General features: G+C 45.6%; 1 protein-coding gene across 1 annotated transcript in view; it reads left to right on the forward strand.

Moving 5' to 3' along the window:
* Positions 1-9,920, forward strand: part of CSNK1G1 (casein kinase 1 gamma 1) — a 91,863-nt gene that overhangs the window by 54,258 nt on the left and 27,685 nt on the right. The window contains exon 5 of the mRNA XM_009276319.1: positions 7,253-7,404. Within this exon, the coding sequence (XP_009274594.1) occupies positions 7,253-7,404 (152 nt within the window). The remainder of the gene's footprint in view (positions 1-7,252; positions 7,405-9,920) is intronic.

The following is a 9,920-nucleotide window of genomic DNA, read 5'->3' on the forward strand; positions in this document are numbered from 1 at the left end:
TCGGCTTGCTCTGTGGTCATCAGGGGAGAAGGTATTGATCCAACTTGTGACGTTCTCCCTTGCTTTATTTCCAAGTACCTCTTGGGTTCAGAGAATGTTTGAGCTGTGCTTCTTCCACGTCCAAGCGCAGGGGAAGCGCCTTGCTCTGCCTCTCCTCCCTCTCGGCAGCAGCTCTGCACCCTTCTCGCCCGCTGACGGGCTTAAGCGGAAAGTCCTGCCACAGCTACTCCTGCTGGGCAGTGACGCTGGAGCATTTAGCATTTGCTAGAAGGGAGATGATTCATTGCCCAAGCGAAGCAGGAAAAAGATGTTGTGAAAAGCTGGCAGCAGAGAGCCAAGTGTCTGGCAGAAGTTGGAGCAAACAGAGCAGGAGGATGTTCGGGGGGAGCGTGAATAAGAGGAGCTCATAATGACGCTGTAAAAGGGCTGCTGAGATGCCATCTGGAATAGGGTGAGCAGTTACAGAGGAGATATCTAGAATAAATGGGGCTGGGAGCAGAGAAAGCCAGCACAACGGCCAGTCGAGGTTTGAGGAGGTGGCTACTGTGGCAGCCCTCTCCGCTGCTTTCCTTGCTAGGCTTTGGGCAAGGGAGAGGAGCAGCTGGGACTGGTTCTTACTAAGCGATGCTTTGCTGAGTGCCCCTTCTCCCAGAGGAGCCAAAGCCAACGGCGACCCAGCTGCTTCCCAGGCAGCATCGTGGGGAAGCAGGCAGGAGACGGTGGGATGCTGCCAGATGCTCTGGACAGGTCCAGTTGCTCTTCACCCTGTTCAGATGAGTGGGAGAGAACTAAAGGTAAATCATGGGCTCTGAAACCAGAATATCAAAGCTCAGGAGAGCAAGGAAATTATCCGGGAGCTTCACAGTCACAAGGTGGGCTGAAAACACTCGTGATTCCCAAGCAGGTTGGTCATCTCTGTGATCTGCATCAGGGCGGTGGGAAGGGAGCTGCCGCAGTCCCTACCCCGTCCTCTGACTGCAGTCACCGCTGAGTCACAGCTGTGCTCTAGCCCCACTTCTGTACGTTGATGTTTTTGTGTGTGTGTTGGATCAGCTTACTGTTTTTAGGTTGTTTCCCTAATCTGATGCCAGTTCAAGGTTTGTAAAGTCTTGGAGCGATTGGCAAGATTGTGGCGGACCCTGTGCCATCACCCCCTTTTCTACCTGCAACCTTTCTACCTTTTCTAGCTGCAAGTGAGTTGGTGCCAGAGCCAGAAATTGCATTTTCTGCTCGTTTTCCTTTGCATCTCAACTGCTGGGTGTTCCCTTATAACAAACACATAAAAATATTCTCAGTCACCCAAAATCTCTGTCCTTCCCCAAACTCCTCCAGTTACGATTGAAGGTGAAGGGCTGTACTGAAAAGCTTTTGCGGTCCTGCTTTGAAATAAGACATCTCTGAAACGTATACAGTCAAATATTTGAGAGACCTTTAGGCTAACTTTATTCCAAGTAACAAGCCTATCTTAACTTTTCGCCCCTCTTTCTATTTTTGAGGCAGATTATTCAGAAACCTGAAGGTCAGAACGAGAGTTTGTAATTCCAGCTCATAGACGTAACCTGTTAACCAACGTATTCGGGTAGATTTAAACCCACCGTGTTTAAATGTTTTAAGAGGTGCGTTAAGGGCGTGTTTTAAGAGGTTAAAAGATGAGATCTTGGCCCAGTCGACGCTGATAGCAAAGCTTCTGTTTCAGCCAGGATTTTATTCTGATTTGAAAATTAAGAGAAGGGTAGATCCTCATTAGTGTAATCAGCTTAAATGGGTTGACTACTCTAAAGCAATTTGTTTAATTTGTTTGGAACATGTTTAATTTTAGCTATAGATGTTCAGCTCTCGCACAGTTGCTATTTATGCTGTTTATCGTGTAATTTTGTGTTCTGTGATTTGTAAAAATAAACTTTCTGCTCTGAATGAGAATTTTGTGACAATCTACGTCCCATTCATCGGTGCTGCTTTAAAATCGCACAGAACTTTTTGTGCACTAATGCTGCTGTCGTGTTTCTGCATCCATTTCTATGAAGAATAGCTCTTGCTGCTCATGTAGAGTGTGTTTCTGCATCGAGCATCAGCCGTTTGTTTGACATTGGATTGCTCCCCCCTCCCTCAGCCTTTGGGTATCTAATTTGAGGTTCCTCAGGAGTGTCTCCCCTCTGCAACAGAGCTCAGCTTTGAAGCCTGCATGAAGAGAGGTTATGAAATTCTTCTGTAATTCTTCTTGAAATGGAAGACGTCAGCTTCTCTTTATTTGGCCACACCGCATCTAAGGGCAGTGGAAACCAATTTCCCATGGGAGCAAAAAAAAAAAATTGGTGATTCAGAAGCTACCAGTATTGTTCACTTTTCACAAGTTGCAGTTGTCTCCTGACGATTTGATGTATGGGGACTTGGCTTTTGTGCCTCCACTGATGTAGGTTCCACGTGTAGCTTCCTGCACTTGCTACCTCGTCACTTCTCAGGTGTATTTTGGGCTGCTCGCCGTTGCACGAGGTTTATTCATAGCCTCTCATGATGCTCGTATGCAGAGCATCAGTACGTATTCTCCGCCACAGCAGATGGTTTCTGCTTTCCGTGCCTTCCACGTGGGGCAGATGCTGCAAAATCAGATTTCCCTTGGGCATAACCTTTGATTGGCATCTCTCTGCCAGTCGCCATTTCATAACCAGTCCTGGAAATGGCTTTGGACTGTCTGTATGATTTGTACATCTGATGCCTGGACTAACGTGGCTTGTTGGAGTATGCTGGGTGTCTGACGAGTTATTAGGGCCGTTAGTCATGCTGTAAAGCATGTGGCAGCAAGACAGCACTATTTGAATCAGCCAGGATGCTTGATCTTGCAATGGAAATTTGCTGAAAAGTGTAGTTCCCTGGTGTTAATCCAGATCAAATGAAGCTCCCTCCAAGAGCAGCGATCCTGCTCTTTGTTACTGTTCCCATTCTTGCGTTCAAGCTCAAGCAAACACCAAGTTTTTTTGGGGTTGATCCGACTTACTGCTCAGCCAGGTGGGCACAGGGAGGTGGTGAGACGGGTGAGGGTGGAGTGAGGATGGGACAGTCCCTTTTGGTGGCAGCCCGCAGGAGCAGTGAGAGTTTTAGCATCTCAGGAAACCTGAGGCCAGAGTCGTGTGGCTGCTCGGGAGTGTGGTGGAAGCAAAGCTGAGTTTTCGGCTTTGATGTCTGCATTTGCTCTCGTTCCAGCCACGATGCTTTAATCTCCGAAATGCTATGCTAGGTTTTCGCTGTGCTCAGCTTGAATTTTTTCCAAGACATCACACTGCTGAAATAGCAGAATTTGCCTGTGGATTCCAGTGCAGTGATCAGTCTGTGTTTATTGGGGTGATAAACTTTCCACGAGAGCAAGGGTGGAGCGGGGCCTTTTTGATGTAGTCAAGCCAAATCACTCAGCAGCAAGACCGAAGCTGTTAAGCAAATTCAGCTGATTTCTGCTTGCAGCAGCCTCCACTATAATAGGCTGCTTTTTCTCCAAAGGAGAACCTGCACGTGTCGTGCCTGGATTTTCTTCCCTTAATGTGTTGTTCTTGTTTAATGCCATGGAGCAATTCCTTGTTTAGATGTGATTTCGTACATTAATTGCATTAACGGTTTGTATTTCAAACATGAGTTGTACCTTTGAATCCTCAAGATGAGTCCTCTGCTCTGCCTGTGGCTTTTCATCCTGCACTCTTTGAATCCAGAACTGCTCATCTAGGACAGACTGCTTCACAGCACCGTGGCTTTGTTTGACCTTTTCAGTCCTCTGCCGACACAATTGCTCGCCATTAAAAACCTCAAGTTCAACAGCCCAGACAAAAGGTACTTTCTCCTCAATCAATCTCTTACGTTGGCAACGTCCTTCTTAAGTATTTACAGATCTGCTGGTGATATTTGTGGAGTTCCTGTGGTTCACCATGGCAATGGACTCGGTGGCACCAGGACACGTTGCTTGTTGCTGAAATAGAGCCAAGCTACATCATGAATTATGCAGATGGGCTGTGATTAAATAAAATTTTATGCAGATTTTCTTAGGCTGCCCCTTTTTACTGTTCATAAGAAGAGTGGGTCCAGAGATGCCTGTATCTCAAGTTTGCAGAGAACCACCCTGAAATCACCTAGCCTCGTCTGCCTGCTTGGATCCTGCAAGCAACAGGCACCCTTTAATATTTACATCAAGCTTACAACTTCTCTTTCGAGCTTTGCCCCTTCCTAAAAAGATGCTAAATGTTGACTTGTGTTTGAGTGAGCTGAGGGTGCCTTACCTTGTGTCCCTTGTAACTTTATTTCAGTAACTAGTGTGGAGATGAGGAGCCCTGGCTTGGATTGGGAGGCCCCGCGGGGCTTGTCAGCGATGCTCCTTTGGGTCCAGGATACGTGAGCAATGCAGCCTGGGTCTGAAAATTAGATATATGTTACAGCATTTTTATTCTAGCAAAGCCAGTAGGTAAGTTCTTGACTGCAGAGCTGGCAGCGTTGCTGCTGAAAACCCTCAGAGAAAAATCGAACCCTAAAAATACGCCTGAAACTAATAATGTCTTCTGTAGACTGGCACTTAGGATGCTTTTTTTAATGTTCTTCGCTACAGCTTCACCTTGTAGGAGCTCCCAGCAAGAGCAGAGCCTTCCTGAGGTTTAAAGCTGAGAAGGGTACTCCAAGCTCTTGGCTCGTAAGGCTTTGAGTGGGTAAAGCTAACTGAAGGAGTTGGGACCCCAGAGAGCACTAAATAGTTGCGTTGCTTCCTTCCCTACATGAAATCCCCATCTTTTGTGTCTTGCTGCAATTTATCTTCCTGGTTCTTACGCCCAGTAGGAATTTAATTTTAATTGCAGTGCTCTCTCTTTACCAAGTAAGGCTGTAAATGTACTCCTTTCCCCTTGCTCTGGGAACGGGATTCTTCGCCTTCCTTAAAAGCCTTTCTGCAGTTTTATTCTCCCGTATACCTTAATTAGCACACTCCTAATCCGAGTGGTTTCCTTCCTGATTTGCACTTTTCAAGACTGTTATCCTGATGTAGAAATTGTGGTAGAAGTACTCACTGTATATATATCTCGAATTTATAATGGTCTCAGTTTTAAACTTTTCATAGAATATTCTGTTATTCTCTTCTATTATTCTCTATTATTCTTCTATTATTCTCTAAAAAGTAGAGATGATGATCTTGGTATTAGAGGTTATTATGTAGGTAAGTCCTCATCAGATTTTACTAAAAACTCAGCGGCTCACCATGAGTTACTTCAAGAGCTATTGCAATTATTCAAGCCTTCAGCACTAAGCTGATGGCATTAAATTATCATTTATGTTGATTTGGGGATATTTGAAAATGTTTTGGATTTGCCTGGATCACATCCGATCATTGTTTGGCTTCCTGAATTGCTTCTGCATCAAACCATCCTGTTTTCTTAGAGGACTTTATTGCTGTTAATACGTGAAGCTCTGTTAGGAGCAGTAGCCTCCCAAGACCAGGTTGGGTAAATGTTTTACAAAGGATGTAAAACTCCGGTTAGACTGGGAACTTCTGCAATACTCTGTAATACCTCATTAATGCATCCTGATGACTGATACCTAATATGATTCTCCAAGCGTGTGAGTTAACGAGATTAAAACCATCCTACGGTAATCTTTGTCAAGCTGCATTTTGTTCTTTTTGAGTAATACATGGGAGCATAAGTTCTGTAATATTTAAGCTTTAGTAATCTCAGCGCCGCATTTATTGTGTTGTTGGCAAGTTGATGAGTGCCGCTGGGCAGATTAACGAGGCTTTCCTAAATCTGTAGTAGGACGTAAATTTATTATGTTGCTGACACGCTCCAGCCTTAGCGTTTCCCTGTTTTACTGCCTTGACCTGTGCTGGGCTGGGCTGCCTGAGCACGCCACGGAGCAGGTACAAAACCGTGCAGTTACACACGCAATTTAATTCTGGTGTCTTGACAATTAGTGAGGTTTTTTTGCTACCTTTAATATTGATCTCTTATGTAAATATAGGTGTGCATACATATTTACTTAAAACATGCCGTAAAACTTATAATCGCCGTCCCTTGAGGTCCCATGCTATACAATTTACGGACCTCTGTGTGACTGTGTGAAAACAGACTGCATATATAGTAGTGCTCCCTGTACTGAGCCTTTACACTGCATAGCAGGACATCATACCTTCATCTATTCCAGCAAAGATGTTGTTTTGACATAGGAGAAACCCCCGTATTTCAAAACAAAAACCCTTCCATTGTGTTTTGGAACTGCTTATGAGATGTAGACTGGAAATCTATTTTTTTAAAAAAGTGCTACACAGCTTGATGCTGATGCCGGGACGCCGAGCGCCTGTGCTAGATGCTGATTAGAAAAATTTGCAGTTAGCCCTGCACTGAATTCCTCCCTGTATGGGCTGGTCTGATTTTTCTTTTTGACTAAAACGTAATTCAAGGAGCGCTGTGTGGCACAGCGAGTGTTCAGGCACCAAGGCTGGTTTTTTTCCCCTTCTCTGGTGCATTTCAGAAAGCTAATCCACGCAAAAAGCCACTGTCAGCTGAGTATAAATATTGCGTACTCTTGCTGAGAAATCTGTTGCTGAGCTGTTAGGTGGGAAGGGTAGGCTCTGGCTCCTACCAGTTGGGTGTTGAGACTTTTGTGTGCGACTTAACAGCAAAATGGTTTGCACATATGCTTAATGACTATGATTGCTTATTTTTACATGGTGATGGGTCAGAATTTAAATCTTTGCTCTTTTTTAAAGGAAAACTTTTTTTTTCCCTTTCTCACGAGTATAATAAGAGTAAACTTTGTGTAAGGTTGTGCTGAAAAACGATGGCTATGTATTATCTTGGTTGAAAAAGCAGACCTTTTTTTGGACGTGCCTCATTTTCTGCAAGGGCTCTCATCCTCCCAACTGCTCAGACGAGTGCCAGCCCACGTTTGGGGTTGTAATCTGCCTGGTGTTTAGTGCAGCGTAGGGAACTCCGTGTCTTGTTCCATAGGTCCAAGCGTTGAAGCTGCCAAAGCTAGACGCTTTCATGTGGTCGTGTTATTGTTTTGCAATCCATTTGTCTATTCAAGGGGGTAGCTGAGCAAAGCCTGTGCTGATTTGGCCTTCGGTTCATTCACAGTGCACGCTGAAACTTATTTGCTTGCTGGGCAAGATCAAACAGAAAGGACACTCGAGAGGTAAAAATAAAGGTTCTGCCCAGTGAAAGATTTACATGCAGGAGGAAGGGTATTAATGTTGTCCCGTTGACTGATTTCAATTCTTTTCATATTCTTCCAGCTGAAGGGCTTCCCCAGGTGTATTACTTCGGACCATGTGGAAAGTACAACGCCATGGTACTAGAGCTGCTTGGTCCTAGCTTGGAAGATTTATTTGACCTCTGTGATAGGACGTTCACTTTGAAGACGGTATTAATGATAGCCATCCAGCTGGTGAGTAACAGCAGGCAGGGCTCTGCCCGGCAGCCTCCACGATGCCGACTCATGTTTATGTCAGTCCTGGGTTAGCTGAAGGATGGGGTTGGTACAGTGCGAGGTTCAGGGGTGTCTGTTGGTTGGAGGGAGAATATCCTTCCATCGTAGAATCACAGAACAGTTTGGGTTGGAAGGGACCTTCAAAGATATAGTCCAGCCCCCCTGCCGTGGGCTGGGACATCTTCCACTACATCAGGTTGCTCAAAGCCCCGTCCAAGCTGACCCTGAACACTTCAGTCATGGGGCATCCACAACTTCTCTGGGCAACCTCTTCCAGTGTCTCACCGTCCTTTTCGTGAAGAATTTCTTCCTTATGTCCAAGCTAAACCTACCCTCTTTCAGTGTAAAAACACTGCCCCTTGTCCTGTCCCTACAGGCCTTGGTAAAAAGTCTCTCTCCATCTTTCTTCTCAGGTTTGAGAAAAATTCTTGCTTATGAAGGGAAGGTCAAATTATGCTTATGAGCAAACTTGCTCCTTGCGTAGCAGAACCAGTGAAGCTGGATTCCTATGGACTTGCATCCTGTGTCCCCTACACGCCCCTGCCCCAGTATCTACCCCAGCTCCCTCCCTCTGTTTGGACATCCCCCAGAACATCTCATTTCTTACCCGCTCCCCGGGACACAGGGAACACAGCACCCTCCCACACTCCTACCAGTTTTACTGGTTTGGTGCTACCAGGGTGCTCATAGACTGAAACCTCTCAGAGGGATGGGAGCTGAGTTCTCCTTAGCCAAAATACCAGCATTTGAGGTCTCTGCCTCGGTCAAATTTGGTCAAAATTGGCTAATGGGTTTGAATGACTAACAGTTGGAAAATAGTAGATCTATGGGCAGCATCAGAGAGCCCCTAATTTGCCTGAAAAGGAAAGGAAACCAAACTGAAAGTGGTAGCTTGGATTTGTGTTTGTGTTAAAAGTGGACAACGTGAAAACTGAACATACTAAATGTGGTGAGTGAACTTCCACAATTCAGTAGGGCCAATCAGTTATCATTTTAATTTGGCTTTCTGGTTTTCAACCTGTGGTCTGCAGATACCCAAGTGGCACAGCAGAGGTGGGACTGAATATTCACTTTAACAGACCTGTGGATAGAAGTGTTGAAGGAAAGAGAAGATGGTAAGGGAGTGAGGAACACAATCCTTTCTAAATAAACTGAAGTTTGCCACAGCAGAATCTCAAATGGAAAATTGAGGTCACAGATGCAGAATTTTGAACAGTGCCTGCCTGGTATTGGGTTCATGAAGTTGTCGTCCTATGGCTGAGCCGTCTAGTTCTGTTGGCTTTGAGTGTTCCCTCATCAGTGGAAAGCCAAGTTATGGTATTGTTTTTGATTAAATCAGTCGGCAACAGATGGCAAAGCCTTGGATATAGCTTGTATGACCTTTTGGTTGTAAAGATGTAAAATGTAAAGATGTAAATTTATTCCCATGTGACTGCTGGGGAAATCAAGATTGTCACAGCAGCGTCCGTCTGCCTTTTGCCAAGCCCTGGGTTGCAGATTAGCTCTGTACTTGGACGGTCTTCACTGGCATCATCTGCTGATACTGTGACCTCAACCAGCCTGCCGACTCATCTAGACACTGGTACCAGTTTGAAAAACAGATGCTTAGGGTGATGCAGGGGGACACCAAAAGCAGTCGCAAATGGAGGAGTTGATGTTCTCCAAAAGGAGCAGGCAGTGCTGCTCCTTTTTCCATGGGGAGATGTTTTAGGACCTTTCCAATCTTCTCAGGAAGATTACATGAGTTACCAGCTTGGAGCGTATGCATTCAAGGAGACAGATTTAGCATCTTCAGATGTGCCCCGTCTCCTTCCCTGGGAGGTTTCCTGGCAGAAGGACTCACCTGGCCCTCGGAGATGTGTTTTCTGAAGGGGCTGGCACTTGCTGCTCAACTGGAATGAAAACCCTTCGCTCCAGCCACAAGGCTTTGGGGGAAATTGTCTTGGATTTATCTTAGTTCCTACACTAAATCATTGCAGTCACTGTGTCACGCTCCAGTGTGAGAGAGACACATCAAAGAAGGAAAGTTGGACTGTCAAATTTCATAAAATCATAGAATAGAATAGTTTGGGTTGAAAGGGACCTCTAGAGGTCATCTAGTCCACCCCCCCTGCCGTGGGCAGGGACATCTTCAACTAGGTCAGGTTGCTCAGAGCCCCGTCCAACCTGACCTGGAATGTTTCCAGGGATGGGGCATCCACCACCTCTCTGGGCAACCTGTGCCAGTGCTTCACCACCCTCAGCGTAAAACATTTCTTCCTTAGATCTAGTCTAAATCTACCCCCCTTTAGTTTAAAGCCATTCCCCCTTGTCCTGTCGCAACAGGCCCTGCTAAAAAGTTTGCCCCCATCTTTTTTATAAGCCCCCTGTTAGGTACTGATAGGCTGCAAGAAGGTCTCCCCGAAGCCTTCTCTTCTCGAGGCTGAACAACCCCAACTCTCTCAGCCTTTCTTCAGAGGAGAGGTGTTCCATCC

Source organism: Aptenodytes forsteri, unplaced genomic scaffold (assembly GCF_000699145.1).
Source record: "Aptenodytes forsteri isolate BGI_AS27 unplaced genomic scaffold, ASM69914v1 Scaffold113, whole genome shotgun sequence".
NCBI lineage: Eukaryota > Metazoa > Chordata > Aves > Sphenisciformes > Spheniscidae > Aptenodytes > Aptenodytes forsteri.